The sequence below is a fragment of the Emys orbicularis genome, chromosome 2 (assembly GCF_028017835.1).
Source record: "Emys orbicularis isolate rEmyOrb1 chromosome 2, rEmyOrb1.hap1, whole genome shotgun sequence".
In the NCBI taxonomy this organism is placed as follows: domain Eukaryota; kingdom Metazoa; phylum Chordata; order Testudines; family Emydidae; genus Emys; species Emys orbicularis.
In genome coordinates this window covers 282,832,325-282,858,665 of record NC_088684.1, presented here as the reverse complement: position 1 = coordinate 282,858,665, position 26,341 = coordinate 282,832,325, and the positions used below count along the sequence as shown (strand labels likewise).

Below are 26,341 nucleotides of genomic sequence, written 5' to 3'. Positions count from 1 at the left end.
TATCTGAGTGCCAGATTTGGGTATTCTTTAATGCTATGTCACTATGTAAGGTTGTGTGTCCACTGAGTGATGGGACCCTGTTCCATGTGTTGTCCAACATTTTTACAAACCATAGTACAGATATAACCTGACCAGGTCCCTGTAACTGGGCTAAAATCTTCTCTCCAGGGTTTACACCTAGTTATTGGGATATACTCTACAACTTTTAACTAAGTGGGTCAGGGGACGGGTGTATTTCCTTGGTTATAGATGTAGAGTAGACTGGGTCGAAGTGAAGACCATCTGAAATGTGCATTGCTTTAGAATAGCCCACTCGCTTTGGCATCACTCATTTTCAGTTTAAGGATGGAGCAAAGGCCATTTTTTTTTGTATTTCTTTTTGTATTTCCTCTTTTATTTTATGTATATATATATATATATATAAATATATTTTGTATTTTCTGTCCAGAAGAACAATCGACTCTACCAGGTCTCTGTGGGGCAATGCATGAAGGTTGTTGATCCGCTTAGCCATAAAGGATACGTGACCATGGCTATTTGTGATGGCTCCCTTCCTCAGCAATGGCATCTGGAAAGCTGAATCTGTGAGAAAGCAGCACAGAGAGGCAATTAGCAGAAATCTGACTCCTCCTAGGCCATTGGTTTCTAAGTCATTCTGGAGGGCATGGAAGGAGCCCTTAGCTGCTATCCCTGACATGGACCATTTTAAGGATTCTATTATTTAAATGTTCTGCCGTGACCACCTGTGTGTTTGGAAGGAGATGATTGGATCATTCAAATGCAGCAGTAGCAGTCTAGCTGCACAATATTGACACCCATAGAAGTGCAATTTATCAACATTTCCTTGGATTATCCTGGATTAATGAATTGTTATTGTTTAAATAAGAGGAAATAATTAGAACAGTATAATTTGAATTGTGGTAATATTTTAACTCAGTGGACCTTTTTAAATGACAAAAGACAGAAAGGAAGGAAGTTCTCTTTCCTGACTGTTTCATGGGCAGCATCATGCTCATTTACATTTTTAGTCTATTTTAATGGCTGAATTATTTTAGCTCATCTGGAAAATATTTTAATTTCCTCTCGTCTTTCTGAAAATTGTCATTTGTAATATTTAATTTTAGTTTGGTTAATTTACAATTTTAGCCCATTTCACATAGTTAAATTTTCAGCTGTCATTTGTCATACAGTATTTAAAACAAAGTTACTATTACAAATTTTATTTTGATGACTCATGATGGTATCTGCATTTAAAATAAAGTATTAATGTTTTTTATTAATCATTATGGTTGTTTGGTCTGTTGCCTTTGGATTCAGAAGTACAGAATGCAAGAGACCAGTGCAAGCCAATGTGGGTCTGATAATTCGGATACATTTGTTAGAAGTGTATTTAAACAGACTGTTTTTGTAAAGATGCTTATGAAGACATTTTAGTGTCCGTACAGTTTGGTCTTTCGCTGCAGTGATTGGTGTGGAATCAGAGTTATGCACCTAACATTTAAGATGATGAAGGTGGGAAAAAGTAAGTTGCATTCTTCTTCGAGTAGCATCCCCGTGCACTCTTGAGATTTTTGTCAGTAGTGGATCCTCAAACGTGCCCTGTGAAGCGTGGGCAGGAGTGATGTTTGGTAGCAGACTAGCCCTTCACCTGCACATTAGAGAAAGATGCCTGCGTAAACGCTTGGCGGTAGCTTGGTATTCCCTGAAATCATTTGGGAACGTTTCTCCCTCCTGATCCATTTTCCCAACTCTTGTCCATTAGAAGTAACCAAAATACATATAAAAAAAATCAGGTTCTTTCCTGTCTCTCCTCCTCCTGCTATTCTCATTTACTCTTCCCTCACCCTCCCTCATTCACCCTCACTCTCACTCACTGCCATAATTCTTGGGCCTTTTAAAGCTGTTGCCATTAACCTCTTAGTTCTGATGCCCTTCAGGGACACATGGAGAAGGGTAGGGGTTTTCTTGCTCCTCTGCAGCTCCTCCTTCTGCTCACTTCTCCTCTCCATGTTCCCACCACCAGTTGGCAGGTTGGCACTGTTGCTGAAACTATGCCAGCTGGCCAGTAGCCTTCTCCGTCCTTCCACAAGCTCTCCACTTCACCCTTTGCTCAAGCACTTCTGTCCAAGTTTCATATCATGCCCATCATAGAGTCCAAGTGCCTCTTCCCGCCCACAAGCCTCTTCCCACCCTTTCATGTCTAGAAGAAAATGCAGAAACAAAGGGGTTAAATTAAACTATTGTTCGCATTACAAGAACCTATTAATAGTTCATATATGAAGTAGGACATATATGAAGTAGAGTTAAGTGGCCCTTGCACGGCCGAGGAGGAAGAAATGCCATACAAGGCCAATTGGAGGTACTCAGTGAATCGGGTGAAAGTCAATGCTTGGGAGATGCACAGCACCGGCAGCTCCCACTGAAGTTACAGGCACTGGAAGTGCTCAGTATCTCTCAAGAACTGGCCTTAACTTTGTAATTCACAAAATCCCAGAGAGCTGAGGAGCAGCACGTGACTCTACTAGGGCTGTCAATTAATTGCAGTGAACTCAAGCGATTAACTCAAAACAAATTAACTCAATTAAAAAAATTAATCATGATTAATTGCAGTTTTAATTGCACTGTTAAATAATAAAATACCAATTTAAATTTATTATACATATTTTTGGATGTTTTTCTACATTTTCAAATGTATTGATTTCAGTTACAATACAGAATACAAAGTCTACAGTGCTCACTTTATATTATTACTTTTTATTACAAATATTCGCACTATAAAAAAGAAAAAAGAAATAGCATTTTTCAATTCACCTCATGCAAGTACTGTAGTGCAATCTCTATCTTGAAAGTGCAATTTACAAATGTAGAATTTTTTTTTACATAACTGCACTCAAAAACTTTAGTGCCTACAAGTCCACTCAGTCCTACTTCTTGTTCAGCCAATCGCTCAGACAAACAAGTTTATTTACATTTGCAGGTGATAACGTTGCCCGCTTCTTATTTATAATGTTACCTAAAAGTGAGAACAGGTGTTCACATGGCACTTTTGTAGCCAGCATTGCAAGGTATTTACGTGCCAAATATGCTGAACGTTCATATGCCCCTTCATGCTTCGATGTATAGATTGCACTTTTATCTTTTTTACAGTGCAAATATTTGCAATAAAAATGAATGATCTAAAGTGAGCACTGCACAGTTTGTATTCTGCATTGTAATTGAAATCAATATATTTTGAAAATGTAGAAAAACATCTAAAAATATTTATGATCAATGTAAATAGGTATTCTTATAATTAACAGTGCAATTAAAACTGTGATGAATTGTGACTGATTTTTTTATTCGTTTGACAGCCCTACACCCCATATGTTCTTTTTCTGGCTGAGCGCGTCGCATTCTCCAATTAAACCGGGAGGTCTCAAACATGCCTGATGGCTGCAGGCAGGAAGCTCGGCTTGAAAATCAGTGCTTTAGGTGTCCCATAGTGCAACGGTTAAAAGGAAAAGTCAGTCTTTTCCTCTTTGCCTCCCCAGGGGTTCATCCTCTTTAAATGTGGTTGTCGCCTGTTTGGAGCTCAGTCAGCACTAGAGTGGTTAGTGCCTGTTACCATGTTGGTTTTAGCCATGTAGAGAGGAATCCATTTTTCTCCTTCCACGACTCTCATTTTTCTCTTCTCTGTCTAGAGTCTCCAACTGAAATCAGGGCCCAGATGTGCAAACGCAATGAGAGCAAAGTCCCTATCCCAAAGAGCTCACAATCTAAATAGACCAGACAGACGAAGAGCTGGGGAAAGGAAGCATTATCCGCATTTTACAGATGAGGAACTGAGGCAGAGAGGTTAGTGTCCAAGGACTCGCAGGGAATCTGTGGAAAAGCTGGGAATTAAACCCAGCTCTCCTAACTCCAAGTCCATCTTGTGAGTCCACACGACCATCTTTTCTGTCGCTCTTCCCAGCTACTTCCCTCAATTCCATCACCCTTCAGCTGCTTCCCCTTCTTCTAACTTGAGCTGCTTCCAGCACAACACAAGGCTAGACTCCCCAGTTAAGCGGTTTATTGTGTGCTAACTGCAGTACAATGGATGAATAGCAAGCAGAGAACCACAGCTCTCATCGCTTCCCCAAATGGAGACTTCTCCGCATCTGCTCTGCTAAAGCAGAAGACTCTAACCCTAAAGCCCGGATTCTCTCCTAGAGCACCATTATTGAGGGACTTTTAAACAATGCTAAGTCTTGATCCCATAAGCATTGAAAACACCTGTTTATCCATACCTCAGGGGTGCTTAAAGCTAGGGGTTATTCAGCAGTCAGGCTTGCTGGCTGTCCTTAGTTACACCTAGATTCCAGGTGTGCCACAAAACATTTTTCCAACCAATGTCAGCCTTGCTCAGCCAGTAACTCCCTTGCCTCAGGATCAGAAGGTTGTGGGCTCAATTCCCACACTTCGGGGGATCATAGAAGCAACTGGGTCCCTCTTGTGTGTTTTGCTCTGCTCCCTCTCAATCCTTTGGAGTATGTCATGCCATTCTCCTGTAGGCCTAGTTCTCTCTTCCTGTTGCTTTTCCCTTCAAGTTTTACATCATGTCTTCCCTCCTCCATTTGGATGGCAAGCATCTCAGTGGAGGGACATCATCTTCCTTCCTGTCCTTGTGCTTTGCATGGGGACTGTTGCTCACACAGTGAGAAAAAGGAACAGGTGATCCTCAATCTTCTCTTCAGCCTTGACCTCATGCTGCCTTGAAGGGTTAAGAAAGGTGGCCCGGCGGGCGCAGCTTCTTCCCTTCCTTGAAATTTGCTTCTCCCCCTTTCTCCTCCAGCTCCATCCTGCACTTCCTTTATTTCATTGCCTCCCACGTTCCAGCCGCCTTGTGTGGCCTTCACAGACCCAACTATTTCCTCAAAGCATGGCAGCTGTTGCATAAGGAATGAGACATTTCTTACCTGATAATTTTCTGTTAACTTTTCTCGTCATTCATCACTAATGGCCCCCACCTGTGGAATTTGGAGGCAGTCCAGTGTTGATGCTGGAGGGACCAGGGCTAAGTCCCACCCTTCAGCTCAGGCAACCAGAAGAGTTCTTCCAAAGCTGTGGAAATACTCCAGCAACCGATTATTGGCAGTAAAACAACAAGTTGATATCGTACGTACATAACCTTATGGTAATTATTTGTCCAAGTCTCTCTTTAAGGAAACATTTCAATTGGTTACAAATTGTGTTCCAGTCATTTACCAGGCTGGGTTAAATGAGAAGAAAAGCTGCTCACAAAAAGAAAATTGTCAGGTAAGAACCGTCTCATTCTGCTGCACAACTTCTCTACTCATTTGTCACTGAGGGGAAGAAGCGAGCAGCAAATCACAGAAGTAGGGAAGGAAAGGATAAGCAGAGATTTAATTATTATCAGGGTAGACAGGAAAAAATAGACATCATCTCACCGTCCCCCACCACCTCACCAGTATAGACCAAGAGCTTTGTGATTTAAGGAATTGTTTGGGAACCAACCCAGTAGCACCTTCCTACCCATGGGTGTCTCTGTGGAGGAATGGAAACCTACTTTGCAAATGTTCCTCAGATCATGATTCGCGGACTTCAGTAACTCAGCCAGATGTTATGGGTCTATGACAGGAGTTGGTGGGTGAGGTTCTGTGGCTGCAATGTTGCAGGAGGTCAGACTAGATAATTATGATGGTCCCGTCTGGCCTGAAAGTCTATGAGGCTCACACACTTTCCCCTCACAATGCCACTAGGAACCTTGTAGGGAGCATTGACTTCTTCGCAAATAGTTTTCCAGATGCCTAGCATGCCAATTGGTGCAAAATTTTTTAACATTTTGCCTGCAGCTTCTTTGAGGCCCTATGGCCCTGGCATTATGGATAGAATGAGATTAGCGGGGTACAACTAGCATATGTACTCTGTAGTGCATGAAATATATCGTTAGAGTTCTAGGAATGCCTTTTTATGCCATAGCTTCCAAAGAGGTACTGCAGATTAGAACAAAATAATTGTTCTGAACTGAAAGGAACTACAAGAATAACCTTTTTTCACAACAAAATTACTCTCGTTTTTGTATAGATAGAGGAACTAATGCTGAACCCTGACTTTGGAGGTGACGACACCTAAAAAGGCCAGCCAGAGGTTTCTCTAATCTGTCTTTCTGATTAATCTTGATACCGGATGATACTCAAATGGGGAGTCCGATGTGCCTGCTAAAAGAATGCCACTAGGACTGTTACCTGGTGCTCTATGGTGCTTGGTTGTAGGACTCCGATCAACGATACTCCAGAAACTCTAGTATAGCCAAGATCACCAGAACGTTGAGGTCATTATTATTATTTGTATCACAGTAGCATCTAGAGGCCAGGGCCCCACTGTGCTGCCACTGTACAGAGACAGTCCCTGTCCCAAAGAGCTTTCTGTTTCCCCTCTCATCAAAAATGTAGCTTGACCAGATCAATAAATGAAATGTCCTGGTTGAGTTCTTTCTGGATACCAAAAAGCATGGGTGAGGCTAATGGAGAATGAACTACACTTCACTTCAAACACCCGGGTGTTAACTGTAGGTTGCCCGCCTCTGGAGGAAAGAGTCCCTGCTTCAAACAGATCTTGTGTTTTGTGCAGTTGCTCTGGAGGTTCCTTGGCTATCTGTCAAGTCTGAAGTGCTTTCTGGGCCAGTGGGGGACTAGGAGGAGAATGTCAGCTCTCCCTTTTCCCTTTTTCTTCATCCTTTATGTGAACTGTCTTGACAGGTAGCAGATTTTTCTCTGCCCAGAACATTATTTCCATTGCCTCAGAGAAGCTTTGAACTTGTTACTCCCTGGTTTTGGAAGGGATGGAAACGTTCATGTTTCAATCATAATCAAACCTCTAACAGGGAAAAGAGGGAAACTTCCCCTGTGAGCACCACAACTGCCCAGTACATGGTTTCTTGCACCATCTTCTGAAGCAGCTGTTCCTACTACTGTCATAGACATGATACTGGACTTGATGGGCCACTGGTCTGAACCGGAGTGGCGGTGTCTATATCTGTGTTCCGACAGAGCAGTCAAAGTGAACCAAAATGATGTGTACTCTGAACATTTGGAAATTTACCTTTCAGGTATGCTCCCCGCCCTGCAATGAGCCATTTGCTTGCTATTTAGATGGTTTTCCTTATTAGGTATAGGAACATTTTTTGGTCTGAGTGGCTACAGTTGAAGCTTTGAAATTTCTGTGTAGTGTCTCCTCACTATTATATGGACTATGGGATCTTCTGAAAGGAAGGCCCTTTGTATGTCTCCCACTGGGGAGCTACTGCTGCACCACTCTGAGGTTCCCAACACTTAATAAATTCCTTTATGTTTTTATAACACATTTTATCAGTCATGGTGTGTTTGCAGCACTTCCCCAGGCCGTTTACAGGAGGGAGGCAGCATGTGGACCCCTCAGTCGAGGAGAGCGACTGGTACAAATACCTTGATTGTGGGACTAGCCTGCTGGATGTCCCTGGAAGTCTGAACGAATGCCTGCTTCTCCCCCCACACCCTAAGCCCTGGATGGCTAGCACCCATGTAGGGTGACCAGATCGCAAGAATAAAATATCAGGACATGTGGGGGAGGGGCAGCCATAGGCTCATAGCCGCCACCGGAGCCATGGGGGAATGAGGTACACAGTTCTAGGGAGCCACGGGTCAGGGAGTGCATGGCTTCGGACCCCGCCTTAAGTCGATCAGGGAGTGCATGGCCCCGGCTCCGGCCCCCACCACAAGCCGGATGCACATGGCCCCGGCTCCTGCCGCAAAGGGGGTCTCAGGTCTAGGAGCATGGGAGGAGGTTCGGGTGCAGGAGGGGACTCAGGGCTGGGGTTCAGGAGGGGGTACGGGCTCTGGGCAGGGCTTACTTCAGGTGGCTTCCTGGACATCTCCCTCTGGGCCCTAGGCAGAGGCGCATCCAGGCAGCTGTGCGCGCTGCCTTGCCCGCTGGTGCTACCTCCGGCCAATGGGAGCTGCGGAGCAGGTGTTCATAGCAGGGGCAGCATGCAGAGCCCTCCCCAGCCGTCCCTGCACCTAGGACCCAGAGGGAACTGTCACCACTTCTGGGGAGCTGCGCAGAGCCGCGTGGGGAGCCCACCAGCCCTGTGCCAACCGGACGCCTGGCAAGCAACCCTACAATATCGGGAAATATAGTGTCCCGATCGTACATCGGTCGGAACGTGGTTAAATATCGGGACATCTGGTCACCCTACACCCATGTCAGTACTTTAGGAGGGCCCTTGTACCATTTGGGGCTTTACTCAGAAAATCAGGAATCATTCTGAACACTTATCTCCCTACCATCCCACGATGTGCTCCTGTGTGAGAAATGGAGTCTTCGTCTGCCTCTGTTCGGGTCACAGGCTGCCTGAAGTGCTCCTTGCGCTTTAAAGTGGAGCCAACCTACTTGGAGATGGGGGATGGGAAGAGAAAACCCCTTTCCCACCCATCAGTCTCTGAGCTCCTTTCCCTGGCAGAGCTAAGATTAATAGGCAGAAAACCAGATAAAAACAATTCCCATTCCACTGCAGCCTGAAATTGGAGCCCCTTTCCCTAGGTCCTTGGGCTGAAAGCCAGACAGGCACAATGCCCATTACTCTGCAGCCTGAGACCGAGCTTCACAGTAGTGACAAGCTTCTCTGCACACCCAGATAAGCTGAAGGGTGAGGGAAGAGCAGGGAGCCGGAAACAGAGCACTGTGAGGGAGACTCTGTGAGGAGAAAAGTCCCAGCAACCACTCCACCAAGGTGGGAAGGACAGAGGACTTAAATGCTGATTTTTACACTGCTTGCTCATTAACAGTACAAAATGCTGCTTTGTGAAGGGGACACTTGATTTTACCTTTCTGGGACCTGGTGTCTCTGGAGTTTGCAAGACCTGCTCATGACTAGGCGGTGAGGGGTCCTCATCTGCATGGGAATCCTCAGGCTCTCCTGGTTGAGGTTTTGGGTGGGATTTGAGGCCCTACGCACCTGTCCCGACACCATGCCCTAGGAGAGAGGGTCGGTGTTTGTGGCAGCAGGACATACCTCACCTCCTGAGGCTCTTGTAAAGCTGCCTACAGCACCTCTTGGATGCCTCTGAATTCCAGAGGCGTGGGGCATTAAACCATTAGTGCTAACGGAGAGAAACTGCATCAGAAAGGGGCTCTTCTGTCCTCTGCTGCTTTTCAGCTGTTACCAGACATCACTTTGGAGCTCTGCTGGACAGAAGAGAGGCAGCTATCACATGTCAGGAGAGCCGGCAGAAGCAGCTGGTTGTGGAGGCTCACAGCAGCGCAGTGGCCCTACAGCTCAAGTCCAGGTGACCACATGTCCCAGGGCTCTACAACACTGACATTTCACCAGAACCAGGTGGAAAGCCTGGGCTGATTGGTGGCCATGCACTCACCAGGGCTCGGGCTCATCCCAAATGCTGATGACATAACATGGGTGGAACAATAGTTCTCTGACATCCAGTAAGTCTGGGTGCATGGGGGAAGCCCCATTGTATCATTAAGAAAGACGAGGTGTGTTGGAAGGCTTTTCCCCATTCTTTTTGCTTCTGCTTCTCAACAAATCAATCTTGGGCCCTGGAGACCTGTTCTGTGTGTAAAATGAAGGTGAAGAGGTTCATGTCCTGCCCCTTTATGGAGAAGGGATGCTGGAGGCCTTGCTGTGAAGCAATAGCGAGCTGGGCACTAACAGTGGTGGAGGATGGCTGGCTCTTCTCTTGGCACCTCCTGCAGAGACTCTTCTTCTGGTGGAGGCAATACTGTGCCCCCTGAAGCTTAGGACCCCTAACTTCAAGTGCCCAGACCTGGACGGTGTTGTGGATGCAGTGCATGGCTTTGTGGTAGACAATTCAGGATGCAGCTGGGCTTAAAGGGATGCTGGATCTGTGCCCGCTAACAGTGGTGGTGCTCAGTGGTAGAAACAGATGAGGTTACGCTGGAACAAACAGAAAACAGACGCTCCAAAATGAAAACGTGGAGGCATCATTTATAGATGTAAAATATTTTTATTTGTAAATGCTGATCTTCTAAATCTGTTTTCACAAATTCCAAAACCCATAACACTCTGTATACTTCAAAAAAATTTTCTTTTTTTTTCTTTTTTTTTTTGCCAACATTAGATACTATTATACAGAACAGAAAAAACTGTAGGACAAATACTGGTAGGATGTTGGAATATTGTACAAGAGAAGAAAAATATTCAAGAAACAATTTCATACAGCTATTTATCAAGAGAAAAATATATACAATTGATTTATTCTGTAAGATAAAAATACATCATGCCATATACATTACAAGTTCAGAACTGTATTACTGAATATACCAACAGTTTACAGTCCACTTTAATTGTGCACACAAAAAAACTTCATTTTTTTTATATTTAAACCTGTGAAGTGTCAGTACCAGAATTTTAAGTACAAAATAAAAAGCTAACCTGGTTCAAAATGCTGATTAAGTTTCTACAAGCAAACACAAAACAGTGTTTATTTTTTTAAAGAAATGTAAACAAAAACAATCCATACAAACACATTTTTAAATTACATTTTCCAAAACCCTATTGCCAGAGTCCTGCAGCTGCAAGCACAATTACATCTAATTTTTTTCCTTGTTTTTTCATTTAAAGAAGGCTATCATATTAGACTTAAGCTCCCACTACATGATCCTATTCTGTTTACATGATTTAGTGTAAGCTGAACAGTCACCTAATCGTGACTACTTTTTCTGAAGAAAAAACCATGTTCAGCCTCTATTTTGGGTGGTTTTAGCAGTTATTCACAGTTATCACAAATTGTAAGCACAAAAAAACCTGACTTAAGAAATAGGGATGCAACAATATAATACAAATAAAATAAATCAGTCTAACTTACCCAAGCATCTATAAAAGTCAGAGTTGTAATACGCATGCCTTCTACCAGGCTTAAAGTTTACTTAAAAAAAAAAAAAAAAGGACTAATAGACCACAGTTGAGCCAGCTTTAAACATTTAAAAAAAAATCCTCTCTTTAAATTGAGATTTTGGTTATTCCATAATAATTGTAATGGTGTGATTAGTAACACATGAGATCATATTGTAACATCCCTATTGATATTTTATAATAAGCACCCGAACTGCTGCAGAGTCTGGTAGCATTTGGTCAATAACTATTTTTTATACTGTATTTTTTTCTCAAAATATTTACACTTTTGTACAAAGTAACAGGGTTTGTTAGTTCTGCAGGTAACAGCAGCAGCTTGGCTTTCTTCTAACTTTTTTTTTAAAAATAGCTTCATTCACTTATTCAATAATAAATACAAAAAGTTTCTCTTATTTTACAGAAATCAAAAACTACAATAAACTGACTCATGGAATCAAGTATTTTAAATGTATTTTAGTGCAAGTTATTTTTCCCTTAGCTCTATCCCTAAGGAAGTCATTTCAGTACATTCCTTGTTCAGTGGTGTCTACTTTTATTTAAAAATTTTCTTTAATTAGAGGGCCTGCCCCTTTATCAAATAAGGCTGTGGCCAGCACTTTGGACTTGTCCCTTTCGCTGGTGATTTCAGTCTTACATTCATATATGCCCACCTGCCCTCCAGCAGGTCAGCCATCGGTTCTTTGCCCAAATTAAACAGTTTCTCCGTAGTGAGCTCAAAAAACAAAAGTGCTGGACCATTCTGTAATTCAGTTTAACCTCCAGGCATCTGGGAAGTTAGACAGCTTCAGATTTTGCTGACTTGCTTCTGGTGCTTGTTTTACACTTGAATAGAAACTGAAACTCCCAGAAGTGATTTTATTCCCCCCAGGAAGGTAAGAATTTTCTGTCGACAAAATCAAAATATAAGTCACTTCATCTTAGGGACAAGCAACCCTCAAAGACAGCAAGGAATGCATTCTAGTTCATCCATTTTCGGCAGTTTACAGCTCCACAGTGACATGGGATCTTGTGCTGGTCATCTTCAAAATCAAACTTATAGTCATAGCAAAGCTGGAAGAAAACAAATGTCGAGAGCGTGGTTATGAAATGTCTGGTCCGTATTCTTCATTATATCTTTGCTTGTATCTAGCATTCTATACCAGTGGTTCTCAAACTGTGGGTCGGGACCCCATTTTAATGGGGTTGCCAGGGCTAGCTTAGACTTGCTGGGGTCCAGGGCAGAAGCCCAAGCCCCACCGCCCGGGGCAGAAGCCTGAGGGCAGCAGGGCTCGGGTTACAGCCCCCCTGCCCAGAGCGGTGGGGCTTGGGCAGGCTCAGGCTTCTGTCCCCCCTCCTGGGGTCATGTAGTAATTTTTGTTGTCAGAAGGGGGTCGGGGGCAATGAAGTTTGGTCTATACCAGGCCTGCACAACATGCGGCCCGGGGGGTTGAGTAGATGGGCTCACTGTGCGGTCCGTAGGGGGGTGAGTAGGCAAGCGGGCGGGCAGTGGCGGGGAATGAGTAGGCGAGCCGGGCGGGTGGAGGGCTGAGGAGGCGAGTGGGTGGGCAATGGCAGGGGGGGCAGGTGAGCCGGTGGCGGGGGAGAGGGGGCTGAGGAGGCGAGCGAGCGGGCAGTGGTGGGGGAGCAGGTGAGCCGGCGAGCCGGAGGGGTGGGGGGGCTGAGGAGGCGAGCGAGCAGGCAGTGGTGGGGGGTGAGGAGGCGAGCCGGGGGAGGGGGGGCTGAGGAGGTGAGTCGGTGGCTGACCTGTTCTACTGATCTGGTCTGGCTCCCATCCCCTCTCCCAGGGCCGGCTCCAGGCACCAGCAAAACAAGCAGGTGCTTGGGGCGGCACATTTCTAGGGGCGGCATTCTGGTGCTGGCCATCATAGGTGCCGACTCCGGGGCATGGGGAAAAAGTGCCCTCGCCGCCCCAGCGCGCCGCTCCGCTTCTCCCCCTCCCTCCCAGGCTTGCCGCGTGCGAAATAGCTGTTTCGCACAGCAAGGCTGGGAGGGAGGAGAAGCCAAGTGGCGGGGCGCTCGGGGGAGGCGGCGGAGGTGAGCTGGAGGGGGGAGTGGTTCCTCTATCCCCGTTACTTCCTGCGCCCCCCCCACCCTAGCTCACCTCCACTCCGCCAGCTCCCCTGAACGTGCCGCCGCTCCGCTTCTCCCCTCTCCCTCCCAGGCTTGCCAGATGCGAAACCACTATTTCGCGCAACAAGGCTGGGAAGGGAGGAGAAGCCGAGCGGCGGGCGCTCGGGGGAGGCGGTGGTGGTGGAGCGGAGGTGAGCTGGAGCGGGGAGCGGTTCCTCTACCCCCCCCTACTTCCTGCGCCCCCCCACCCTAGCTCACCTCTGCTCCGCCTGCTCCCCTGAACGCACCGCTTCTCTGCCCTCCCTCGCTTGAGAGGGAGGGGGGAGAAGCAGAGCGGAGGTGAGCTAGGGCGGGAGGTCACGGGGGGCCCGCAGGAAGCAATGGGGATGAGAAATGCGGTGCTGGTGATTTGGGGAAGGGATTCGGAAGTGGTGGAGTTGGGGCGGGGCCGGGGGCAGAGGGGCACGAAAAAGAAAGGGGAAGTGGCCAAAAATTTTTTTGCTTGGGGCGGCAAAAATCCTAGAGCCGGCCCTGCCGTCTCCAAGGAGGTGCCTGCCTTCCACGCCTTCCTCATTCACACCTCATTCATTCAACAGAGCAATTGATTATAAAGTGGGGGGAAGATCTTATTCTACTTCTAGCAAAAAGACATTTTTCTTTTACCTTAATTATACTACCTTAGGGGCCCACTATAACATATTACCGAGGTTCAATACTGCCGTTTCAGTGGGGCGGCACTGGGGAAGGAGGCTTTTTTCCCACGGGGCAGGTGGCGCAGTGTGGGGGGGGGGTTTCGGCGGCGCTGGGGGGGGGGGGGGTTGTTTCCGTGGGCTGGGCAGCGCTGGGGTGTGTATGTTGTGTTTCAGGGGGGCTGGGTGGCGCTGGGGCGGGGGGTTGTCGGCGCTCGGAGGGTTTCGGCCCTCAGCTGTTTTCTTTGGAGTAATATGGCTCTCGCCGCTTTACGAGTTGTGCAGGCCTGGTCTATACTATACGCTCCACTAGCCAGTACATTATAGAACAAAATAAAAGCAAATGAGTAAAGTCTACCTCCTCCCCCTTCTGGATTCTTCTGTTGGAGCTGATGATAATCTTGTGTCCTCTCTCAAAAGTCACCACCTCAGCCACGCAGTTCGGTGCACATGAATGGTTAATATACCTACAAAAATAAAAGATTTGGAAAATGATTTTTTTTAGGCTATGTAATTGGACACAAATCTAAACTAAACTATAGAGTGACTTTAGCTTCAGTGTGAGTGGATTTTTCCAGCTAAAATTACATTACTCTGTACTTGTTTCTTTACCTAGAAAAATGTAAAAAAAATAAATAAAAAAATAAAAAAAGTTAAAAAAATTACATTTCTTTTTCTACAGCTGTACATCTGCCATGAAACAGTTAATCAAGGCTACGGAAAGTTAATGAGAAAGATGGCATAGCTTCAGTGGCTTAGTGTGAAGACTGAATGCATCAGTTCAGAGAATAAGGCCATTGAAAAAAAGCACAAAATGGAATCTCTCCCCAACAGCCAGCCAAGGGAACATGGCTAATTTCCAAACATGAGATCACAGCTCTCTCAAGAGCCACCCACCTTGCAGGACCTCCTGTCAATGTAGCATCAATGACATGATCATTGTCAATGCGGAACATGTACACTCCACGATTCTGAAAGAGAGTGGGGAGAAAAGGCGCTATAGATTTTACAAAAAAAAATCAGTGATTGAAACAAAGCAGCAACATGGACCATCTCCAAGTATTTTTCTGGATTCACAATTAGACGTGGCCCATTGGCTCACGAAGGAAGCACTGATTCATATATTTCACTTACTATGTGAAAGTAGGATACTATCATTAACTCCACTACTTATGAAGAATGGATCAGCCATAAACATGAGAGGCAACCTCTTGTGATTTTAATATCTCCCTCAAGTAATATGCTAATATGATTTGTATAGCACCTTTCACGTAAGCTCTCAAAGCGCTTTACCAATGGTCCCTCACAACATCCCTGCATTGCACAGAGGTTAAGCCTTACTTAAAAAGTGGTCCCTAAAAATTGAGGCTCTGACCTCTCTGTGCTTGTACAACTGTAAGATCAGCACATTACCAGACTCTCTGGTGTTTGTGACGTTTAATATATTTGGTAGGCACTCTGAGATCCTTGAATGAAAGGCTCTGTAAAGGTCTAAGGTAATATTATCATCTCAAGGTCACACAGTAAGTCTGTGGCAGAGTGATGAACAGAATCAGAAACAGAGTGGCACAGCAAAAGTGTGCTGAGTATATAACTGAGAGGTATATGGAGTGAAACCGTCTTCTGCTAGTTTCTATGGTCTGTGTTATACAGGAAGTCAGACTGGAAGATCACAATTGTCCCTCTGGCCTTGGAATCTATGAATTAAGGAGTCCTAATTCCCAGTCCCCTGCTACAATCACTAGACATACCACTGCCTCCCAGAATTCAAACATTCATCCACATTCACAACAGTACTTTGAGTCAGCTTCCTCAGAACGGAAGTCTTAAAATGCTGGCAACACATCTCATTCTGTTGCATGAATCCTTAAAGGAAAGGAACGGAACGGAACAGTAAGTAAATAATAATTATATACAATACCTGAGATTCATAAAGTTTCTCTTTCCTGTTTGCTACCTCATTACGGATGATAGTTCCAATATATTCAATGATCATGGTGTGCTTTTCAATGTCTCTAGCAGCATATAAGCCCAGGCCCTACAAAGGGAATACTGTGTGATTTAGAACAGGAGAATCAATGCACATTTACATTTGATTCCTTTGGTGTGCCCCCAAGCCATGCTTGGAGAAAATCGATATCTACACATGCAGAAATGATACATATTGAAAGATAAAAAGTGACACTGTTGAAAAAATACAAAAGGTCAGCAAATGCGAACAGCAACCTTAGCTCCAGCATACACACACATTCAATATGTTTAACAATAGACAATTGGAAATATAAATAGTGATATATTAAGTGACATATTTACCCAGAAAACAGGAAAAGCAGAGTATATGTGCAACATGGCTGAATTAATATACACTTTTAAAGTTTAACACAGAGAATTATCTGAGCAATTACATTCTGTGATTTCTTCACTTCATCTCCTGATTTTTGTGATTTTAACTATACAGCTTTAATGATGCAAAATCAGTTTTCTGCATTTAATTTCCTAGTTTTTTTAAAATAAGAGAAAACGTTTTGCAATTATTTATCTTGCAGCCAATTAAGCTAGTAGACGTCTTACTCTAGAGCTATTTGACTTGAATTCTTTGAACAATAAAGAATACTTTCTAGAATCAAAGAATTCAAATAAATGTGTGCTATGGTGTTTTAACCATTTAAATAATATTCCACAGTCCAACCTAAAATATACAGCAAATACATACAAGGCATGGTGTACAGATCTAGCAACAAGTTCAGTGGAGCTGAACACCTGGAAGGTTTGCATAAGTCAATAACTTGACTATTTAATCGTATTAACATGACCAAGTATTTTACTCAACATCCTGGTCTCTCATTATTTCTGTTCTCCATCTTTTAATGAGCTAGCTTGGTCTAAAATTAGCTACTAGATATGCAGATGATCCTCCCACTGCTGCTGGTAAAAAGATTCTGTATATTTTAGTTTCTTCACTAAACAGCATTTTTTTTTTTTTTTTGAGAAAAAAGTGAAGAAGGCCTAACCAGTAAAACAACACAACTCAGTTTTACAAGCTAGAGCTTCAGTCAATTAAATTCAGAAAAAGAAAAAAAAAAAGATTTAAAGTAATCAGCAATCTTTGTTACATACAATACAGGGAAACTGATCACCAGACATATGCTGCAAATTCGCTTCAGACTTTACTAGACTCTACAGACTGTAGGGAATTGTATTTAGGAATAAAATCTCAAAAATACAGCTATGTTGTAACTGACCTGAATCCGAGAGCGAGCCAGATACACATTGGATTTCCATTCAGTCTTCATTTTACGGTACTGGGAGGACTTGGAATGGACAAACTGTTTACTGTAAGGCGCATTTAGCTCTCCTGTCACTGTGCTCTGAAATGACTTCGAGGTGCTGGTGCTATTCAAGGTGTGAGGCCTGCGGGAATTGGGCATATAACAGAAAAAAATACAAGAAAAACTGAAGATTTCTCCGAATAAAAACACAAGCTGAATTTTATTAAAACTTCTTTCAGACATACACACACTTAAAGCCAGCTAGCATAGACAACAAAGCGGTTCCTTTGATTTGGGCATGCACATACACAGCCAAAGACAACAGGGTTTGTAAGCAGCAGACAAAAGCACAAATAACCCTAAGCAGCCTATAAACCCTGGGCTGTACTATGTGAAGTTAAAACAAAATACCTTAACACAAACCTCTTGACATGGGTACTCATTTTAGGCTCAGCACGGGCACAGCCCGTGGGATTGATGGCAAGAGGAAGTTCCATTAAAGGGTTTCGGCCATATCGGAAAGTGTAGTTCTCACAAGCCTCAACCCCAGGAAGCTGTAAGAAACAAAGGAATCACATATTAACACATCAGAAAAACATCTGCACAACAGCCTGTCTTTTTAAACCTGGAACAGGCAAAGCGCTCACAATTGCTCAGACTTAAGACTTGACACTGCCTTATGATGATCCTTCTGTAGCATTTCCTTGACAAAAAGCTGTGTCTTGACTCTTATCTATATTACATCAGACTAACTAATTTGCAAATATAGAAACATGGAGAGAGACACCGAGTCTTAGCAAAACTCCCTTTTCCTCCTGGCTAGTTTTCTCTAAAGAACATGTGGTGAGCGCATGGTATGACAGGCTTCCATATCACAGTAGACACTTCCCCTGTCATGCACTATTTTTTGGGTGTGCGTTATGGGTAAAGCTGGTAGAAAGTTTTTGTTCAGAAAAATTTCTCACCACACAATGAGGAAATTTCAATTCTAATGACAAATTTTGATTTTTCCATGGGAAATTTCAAAACATAATTTTTTGTTTTATGTCAACTTAATGCTTTGGTTTGGTTTTTGGAAATCACAAAATTTTGGCTTTCAAACGTTCAGTTTTTGGATTTTCAGGTTCTTCTTCCCTGAAAAAGTATGTAAAGTGTAAGAAGGTGGAGGGAAAAAAAAATCTTACTTTCTCACACCTTCTTACTGTTTTCCTTCTGCTGTGTGTGTGTGATTGATCCGGTAACTCTCTGAGTTGCATTACATCAGACTAACTAATTTGCAAATATAGAAATATGGAGAGAGACACTGAGTCTTAGCAAAACTCCCTTTTCCTCCTGGCTAATTTTCTCTAAAGAACATGTGGTGAGCGCATAGTGTGGCATGTAGCACATTCATTTGCTACAACCTTTCATGTTCTCAACGGAACAAAACAGAACTCCAAATGAAAAAAGAGTCACTACAGAATCAAATGGAACCTCTTCCTATTAGAGTTAATCACCTGGGGGAAGTACAGGCTGGATTTCCCCAACTGCCCACCCTCCCCCGGCGGTTAGGTTGGGAGAGGGTAACTTTGGTTTCCCCTGGGGGCTACAGGCCTGCTGGCTGAGGTTGCACCAAATCATTCGGTCTCTGGCCACTCTTGCTAATCCTTTCCTGGAGTAGTTCCACGCACTCTTCAGATAGCACTGGCACCAGACAGGCTCCCAGGTGGAGGGGAAGTTGACACTGCCATGTGGAATTTCCCTCCCAGCAGACTATCCACTCCCAGGGCCCCTGTGGCCTGTTTCACAATGGCAGAAACTTCACAAATACTTATATGATAAATGTATCGTTTTCATCTGAGATGTTCTAAATTGTTGTAAACCTTTAATTAGAATAAGAGTCCCGAACTGTTGCAGCAATGACTCACTGATTCAGCAATTCTTGCCACTGCAGAGACTGTCAAACCAAAGAGGTCTTCACCCTTCAAATATCCAGGAAAGAGCTGTAGCATTCCAGATTCTTTTCTAACAGAAGCAACAGGCTCCAAGATTTTATCCCACACACCTACATGACCACATGGAAAAAGATTATAATGAGCAAATAAAGAAAGCCCACAGACACTATAGTTATACCTAACAAATAAGGAAATTGGCGTAGGACACCTGTAATGAAAAAGGCCACAGAGTATCAGGTAGTTGATTTTTTATCTAAAGGGAACAACTTAATGAAATAAAATATCCCACTTCACCACAGTGTAAAAGTTTGAAATGGAGACTCATCTGAGTAGTTATGTTCTGTTGAGTACTCTCAGACAGTGTTGCGTCTCTGTTATACTTCTCTTAATTTTGAGGAATGTAACAAACACTGAGCACTGGATAAAAACTTTTAGATCACTAATTCCACATTACAAATTCCTACTCACGTAATCAGGCAACTAAGTTTCTCCTGCTAAACATTTTAAAAATGACCACAAAGTAAATAAAGTTTCCTTAAATAAATGGAATTTTCCACTTCCTTAAGTTGACGATTTTTCTCTCTTACTGTCGCAGATGTCTCATGGTGGTACAATATTTTGTTAAGAAGGGAATAAAAGATCTGAGTTTGAGATTCCAGCTCAGTTCCTTTCTCACCACCCAAGGATTGCTGGGGATGCTGTAGAGACAGCATGCTTAGCTGAAGAGAGCAACTTTGGTCAGTTTGCTAGGACCCTCTGGCAAGTTTTGAGGAGAGGTGTTAATAGACTAGAGAGTGCATCTTCAACCCATAAGATTGGATGCACATTCGGCTAATGGTGAAGGTAGGACATAGTGGTGGTGGCAATGTAGCAAGGATTCCTTCAGCTCCAAGGATCCCATAACCTCCAAGATCCCTGATGTCACCAATCATATGGCTGACAAACATGCCGCCATTCTTCTATCCAGCCAATTCTCATTAGTATCATCTGAGCCCAATGGGGTCCTTTGAGGTCAGAGCCTTAAAAATCCATCTGTTTTCTCTGACATTCATCACCACCCTTGGGATTCTGCATAGCAGTTGAAGAGCAGTGAATCAGGCTCCCTTCATAGCTTGACAATGCCACTGCACAGTTAGTTAAATGGGTCTCTGTTGAACACCACAAGATATTTTTACTTTCATCAGGGTCTGAGTGCACTGCTTACTTCTAGTGCCTCCATGCCCAGAAAGTGACTAAAACCAGGAGATGGAGCCATGTCTAGTACAATACTGCTGAGCTGGCTAAACATACTTTCAAGTATGGGTCTACTCCTAAAGAGACTATGTAAAAAACGCCATCTTTGTAATTTGACAGGTGTATGTGGGTATTCAGACTCAATTCTACTTCAGTGACAAAAATATTCATGTTAGTCCTGCAAAGCTAGCACAGCTAAGACTGAATGAGCTGGATTCTATTACCATTTGCATATCCTGTACAAAACAGTTTAGTAAGTTGCAGTTGGTTATGTCTGTGCAAGCCACTGCAGGCATAAATTGATAATAATGGGGTTGCACAGGTGTAACTAGCAGGTGTTATGTGTGAGACAGAAAGAAATCAGCTTGGCTCTCAGAGCCTAGGCTGTGTTTGCACAGCTGGCAGCTGGAAAAAAAGATCTTTTTACTTGTAGCTTGAACACATCTGATCTGGAGATCATTGAGCCAGAATGAAAATAGAGCCCCAAAAGGTCATATTTAGAAAGTCACTTTTCAGAGCAGAAACACCACAAAATATTTTTTCTTATTTTGTCCAATGTTCATGTTATATCGTTTTGGCTTCTTTATGAGCTTGTTGCAAGTATCCTTTCTTCCTCATTTTATTTGTAGTGCACATTATTGTTTTATCTGTCTAGGACGGTTATTCTATGCCCCCCATCACCATTGCATCTCAGAAGTTTCATCTTTGAAATCACAGTACTGAGTAAGTATAGTACAGCTCACGGTGCTAGAAGTACAGCCTTGGCATATTGCGATAGAGATTACATTATGCAGTAGAATTAGCAAATGATTAGGCACCAGATAATGGAAGTCTATGTTGTGAGACCCAAGTCTTACATTACTGGGCATGATTTAGAAACAAAAGAAGAAAGCTACGCAGGAAAACAAGTGCTGGTAACATTTATCAGAAACATTTACCGTACATACGATGTATAAGGAAACTGTATAGTCATGAAAGCCTTCTGTTGAGTTTACATAATTCTTGTTTACCTTTTGGTGTGGAATCAGTAAGAACCAGATCATCATGACCTTGCTCAACAATCCTGATCACGAACACTGGAAAGCCATCCTTCTCCTCAATGGAACACAGATAGCGACAGCGCCTGTTTGCATATCGCATGCTCCAATACAACCGGCTGGCCTCGTATCCAACAGGGAAGAGAGCTTTCAAAGAGTGGAATGCCTGCATCTGTTGCGGCAGCAGCTGACCAATAGTGTGGAAGATCAGGCTTCCTACACGGAAAGTGTGCTCACGTTCTCCCCGCTGTACTATACTAGCAATTTGCCGCACCTCATCACGCTGAACGTAGACCCTCCTGAAAACTGCAAAGTAATTAAGTTCTTGCTCATGAGCTCCCTTTGGTTTGTGCATGGGGCAAAGCATGGTTTTGTCTTTAAAAAACATGCATTGTGCTTTAATGGCACAGGTAAAGTGATAAATATTGGTGCATCTTAACCTGTGACAACTGCTGGTGGCGCCCATTTTGTGACAGAACATGCATTTCATTTGCAAGCCTCTTCGCAGTGCTAGTTCCACGTTAATTAAGGCACCAGCCTGTGTCTCATAAACCTCTGTAGACCAAAGTGCACAGTTCAAATGGACCCAAAGGTCTAAGTCAAGGTTAAGAAGTCTTGCTGGTCCATCTGTTAGTCCATCACCCTCTTCATGACAGAAGCAACATTTTCTGTAGTCTTTAGGCACAGGGTCAGGTTTAAGGGTTGTGCCCAGTTTCTTGAGAAACTCATCTATCTCCTCTTCACCAGGGGGTTTGAATGATCCTTTAGGAATCACAACCTGAATGTTCCATTTTTTCCATTTCATTCCTCTCCATTTCTTACTTAGAGGTCGACAATCATCAAGGCTACTGTGTATTGTTTTTAACCTAGGTTTTAGCTTCACTGTTACTTTAAGCTCATCTGGCTTTGCCTCTACCTTGGCTGCTTCAAATGCAGGAGGGAACGTGATAGGGGGTGATGAAGGTGGAGAAACTTTTTCCTGCAGCTGAGGGAGACAATGTACATCTAAAGTGGAGATGTTGTTGCTGTACTGATGGAATGCTTTAGGTGGCATTTCTTTCATCGGTGACTGTGGGAAAGATGGAATTGAGTCCTGAGAAATAAATAGAAAAAAGCCTCTTAAAAACGTATTACAAATTGAACAACAAATATCCCCTAATAACGTTTTCAGGTCAGAGTGAAGAGAAGGGGTGAGTTTAGAGCGTATAAGGTAATTTGTCAGGTTATTGTGTCATAGGACAAAATAAGTTATCTTGATTCATTGGTACCATGGCTTGTGTTGGGTCACAGAGCAGTATTTTAATAATTTTGAAGCTTTACTTTTGCTCCAATAAGTCCAGAGTATGGGTCCTCTCCTCTTTCTCGACACTTTTAAAAATGAAATAGCAAATGGTTTAGATTGCAGCACCCAACAGATTTACATCATCTTTATTTTTAGGAAGCTCCAGACAAAGTTGTATAAAAATCTCTAAATATGGATCAGGAGATAAATTATTAACAGATAAGGAACTAGTTAAATGGCAGAGAGAGATAAATGCTGGGAATTAAAGGAGTGTATTTTTTATGGAAGTTGGTGAGGAGTGGAATCCTGCAGGGACAAATACGCTATTAAAAAAGAAAAAGGTCAAATTATAACACAAGATCTACATCTGCAGATGGATTTCAAAATAGGGGCAGGATTAAGACTCAGAGAGACTGATATGTTTTTTAGGGTCCTCTTGAAAAACAAAATGAAAAGATGCAGAGGCAGAATATGAAATTTAATTGTTTAAGAATAAAGTGATGCACTTGGGTAGAAATGATGCCCAAGATAAGTACAATTCAATTAGTATTGAAAAACTCATATTTATTTCTTGCAATGCCTATTATCATTACTTTAAATTAAGATTTTTAAGCCCTAACAGTGTGCTTGGTGATGTACTGGATATATATCTGCAGCAAGGGACCTCATCCACAAGCATCTTGTTTTCTTCCCTCCAAACCAAATAGAATGGGACAAGACAAGGTTGTCTGTCTCCTGAGAGGTGCTGCGCTGCTACTATGAGCTGCTGCATAGCCTTACGAGGGTCCACGAACAGAAAACGGATTCTTTTGGCTGTTTACAACGGGAGATTGAATGGATGAAATTCAGTTCCAACTACATGTTCTTGTCATCCTGGAGTACACATGTGAAAAACTCCTGGCATGACCACATTTTCAACCGAGTATGTTTCTTAAAACATTATATTATACTTCCTACCTTTTGTGTCAAGAAAGTAAAGTCTTCCTGCAATCTCCCTGTTCAGTTATTAATGATTTCTTACTGCGCATAAAGCAAATGAAAATGCAGAAAATAAAGGAATACATGTAGGGCTTGATGCAATGTTCATCAACTCAACAGAAAGCCTCCCACTGATTTCAATGAGAGTCAGAGATTCAGCCCTAAAGCTCTGTCAGGAAAAGACGGCTAATGCTCTGCCATGCATTTCTCCTAGGTTTAATTTTCTGTAAATATGGATTTTGATTTTAATTCCTGATCCTTCGCTGCTTCAGAATTCCAATATCCTACTTTAGCATGGACTCATACTTAAATGCCATTAAAACATAACAGTTTATGGTATTATAAATGCTAAGTATGCCAAGAACCCTGGGCCTAAGATCTTTACTTAGGAAATTTTTCTATTTTATTAGAGAAGTAGCAGCAATAATTGCTGCTAATTAGGATGTGACACAGAGCTTGGTACTTACCTTGCTCTCTGAGTTTTTTGCTTGCACAGCTGCTGAATAAAGAACAAAGCAGTTGTTGCTACAAAATACAACATCCTTTTCCACTCTATCAGAGATCTCTCGGGAATCCTGGGAATCAAAGCCAAAGATTGTTATGAGCCCATTCCAGGGAACAGAATTTATAAAATTCTCATTTTTGTTACACCAATCTTCATCTCTTTGGGACAAGATGTATTGGAGCATAAGCTTTCGTGGGTGAATACCCACTTCGTCAGACGCATGCGGGTATTCACCCATGAAAGCTTATGCTCCAATACAGCTGTTAGTCTTAAAGGTGCCACGGGACTCTCTGTTGCTTTTTACAGATCCAGACTAACACAGCTACCCCTCTGATACTTGACTCCCTTTTGAAGAGTACTTAGCACGGGGGGGGGGGGGGGGGGGGGGTTAAAGAGGGGGGCGGAATTCTGGTCAGGCCTCTGGGCACTACTGAAATACATATATTAACTATGGAAATTTAAAGTTAAAACCATCAGTGGCCTTACTCTTCAGCATCTTATGCCACCAACAGAAGTGCATTAGAATCAATGCAAAGAATCCTCTATTGTATTCTCATGTGAATTTTACTTAGAGAGTATGTCTACAGGGCATTTTTTTTTAATCTTTGAACCACAAAAGCTCTTCCTGTTTCAGGCTGGTCAAAGATAGATCACACAACTTTATCATCAAGTGGTGATCTGTAAAATGTTGCTGGGGATTCAGATCCAGATTTTTAATGTATTTAGATGCCTAACTCCCATTGAAGTCAATGGGAGTTAGGCACCTAAATTCTGTAAAAAACCGGATCCTGCGTGTTTTGCATGGGTGCTCATGCACTTTATGTATAGGTTTGACTATACAGCTCTATTACATAGCAATCATACGATTTCATTATTTAGATAAATGGTGATGGTATTTTTGTTGCAGGCCAGATGCATGCTTTTCCAGAATTCATACTGGTCCAAATATTTTAATATTTGCATACAGGAATGGAGATCCAGCAGGGACATTTGGTTTTTTCCCCCCTACCACAAGAAAGAAACAGCAGAAAATATACAAAAACAAGATTTAAATGTGATTAACTCCCTTCTGCTTGAAAAGATGGTTTCCAGAGTCACTCTCCCAATAGTGCCAGATAACAGTCCAAAGTTAGTACCTTGGAAAGAGAGCTCTGCTGAATTTTTTAAGTCCCCTAAAAGTGATATATTATGGTAGCAACATTTAAATAGCTGTCCCTGATTATACACTGAAACCTATTTAAGAAAACTGACTGAAATATTTATATAAGCAGTATTTCTGAAATTGTTTGCTGGTTTCATTTGCTGACTGAAAATAATGATAAAAATAAATAACTATCACTTTCCACGACAGTACCTGTTTAAGGAAAGACAGATCTTTGAACGATTTCCGCACTCCACTACCAAGAACGACCACTTTACAATGAGAACACCACTGAGGTCTCAGCGCCGAGCCTTCTGCAATATTTTGATTGTGATCTTTATAACCGGCTAGACCTAAAAAAACCCCAACAAATCTGTTAGAAAATAGTCAAGACACTCCTGAATGAAGTGCGTGTTGAAGTGGCAGTATTCTTCGGCAGGTTAATAGTGGGACTCCATCCTCCTAGACAGGGCATTAGGCAAGCTTTAAAACAAATACAGATGGGGAGGTTTTTCTTAAATTAGACAAAAATCTTTTGTAGTTCTGGTTTGAATAATAAGGCAAAAAGAGATTATATAATATATGAGATGAATAAATAAATCAGACTAAAATAGAAGTATTAATATATTTAAATGTCTATGTACAAATTTTTCAAAGGATGAATAATCTCCCAAAGTGGTGAAAGACACATCATTAGAGTAATTTAAAATTAGGACAGAAAACGTGAGAATACCATGTACTGTTGGAAACAATCCCACATTGGCAGCGAGATGGACAAGATAATATCATAGGTGTTTTCTATCTCTGATTTCCATTAGTCTCGGAGAACATCAGGAACATAGTGCACAGGTACACGTGCACTGATTGTATAAGAGACAGTTTTATTAAAAACAAGAATCAACTAGTTAATTCTAGAGTTTGAGTTTATAGGGCTGAAAATTCTCCAATGCCAGCATGATTAAAAATGAAAAACTAATAATTACAAGAACTAGATATAAACTAACTCACCATTGCTGTTTGGAGGAAATGTCACATTAGGTTGCTTCAGGCCATAAGACCCTATTAGTCTGGTAGGGCCCATGGATCCTGCCTGAGGACCATGAAGTAATAAGTGCTGTCTGTATTCCATAGCCGGATTCATTCTGTGACTGTTTAACACTCCCATGGAGGATGGAACATCTGGGGCATTACTAACTTCATAACTGTTGGGAATTCTGACATGCAGAAGATTGGAAAACGCAGCCACAACGCTACTAATATTCTAAAACAATAAAAATAAATCTCTGTTTTTATC

At 42.7% G+C, this 26,341-nt stretch overlaps 2 protein-coding genes across 3 annotated transcripts in view; one reads left to right on the top strand and one right to left on the bottom strand.

The window, feature by feature from the left end:
- Positions 1 to 1,271, top strand: part of GALNT11 (polypeptide N-acetylgalactosaminyltransferase 11) — a 67,387-nt gene extending 66,116 nt beyond the window's left edge. For both annotated transcript variants that reach the window (XM_065397854.1, XM_065397855.1), the window contains exon 11: positions 449 to 1,271. In XM_065397854.1, the coding sequence (XP_065253926.1) occupies positions 449 to 580 (132 nt within the window). In that variant the 3' untranslated portion in view covers positions 581 to 1,271. The remainder of the gene's footprint in view (positions 1 to 448) is intronic.
- Positions 1,272 to 11,383: 10,112 nt separating this feature from the next.
- The window catches only part of KMT2C (lysine methyltransferase 2C), a 323,379-nt gene continuing 308,421 nt past the window's right edge, over positions 11,384 to 26,341 (bottom strand). Inside the window, exons 48-58 of the mRNA XM_065399612.1 lie at positions 26,056 to 26,308; positions 25,261 to 25,400; positions 23,869 to 23,976; positions 21,115 to 22,234; positions 18,845 to 18,981; positions 17,349 to 17,491; positions 16,911 to 17,079; positions 15,590 to 15,706; positions 14,566 to 14,639; positions 14,027 to 14,135; positions 11,384 to 11,959 (exon numbers count right to left, since the gene is read on the bottom strand). Coding sequence (XP_065255684.1) covers positions 11,867 to 11,959; positions 14,027 to 14,135; positions 14,566 to 14,639; positions 15,590 to 15,706; positions 16,911 to 17,079; positions 17,349 to 17,491; positions 18,845 to 18,981; positions 21,115 to 22,234; positions 23,869 to 23,976; positions 25,261 to 25,400; positions 26,056 to 26,308 — 2,463 coding nt within the window. The 3' untranslated portion in view covers positions 11,384 to 11,866. The remainder of the gene's footprint in view (positions 11,960 to 14,026; positions 14,136 to 14,565; positions 14,640 to 15,589; positions 15,707 to 16,910; positions 17,080 to 17,348; positions 17,492 to 18,844; positions 18,982 to 21,114; positions 22,235 to 23,868; positions 23,977 to 25,260; positions 25,401 to 26,055; positions 26,309 to 26,341) is intronic.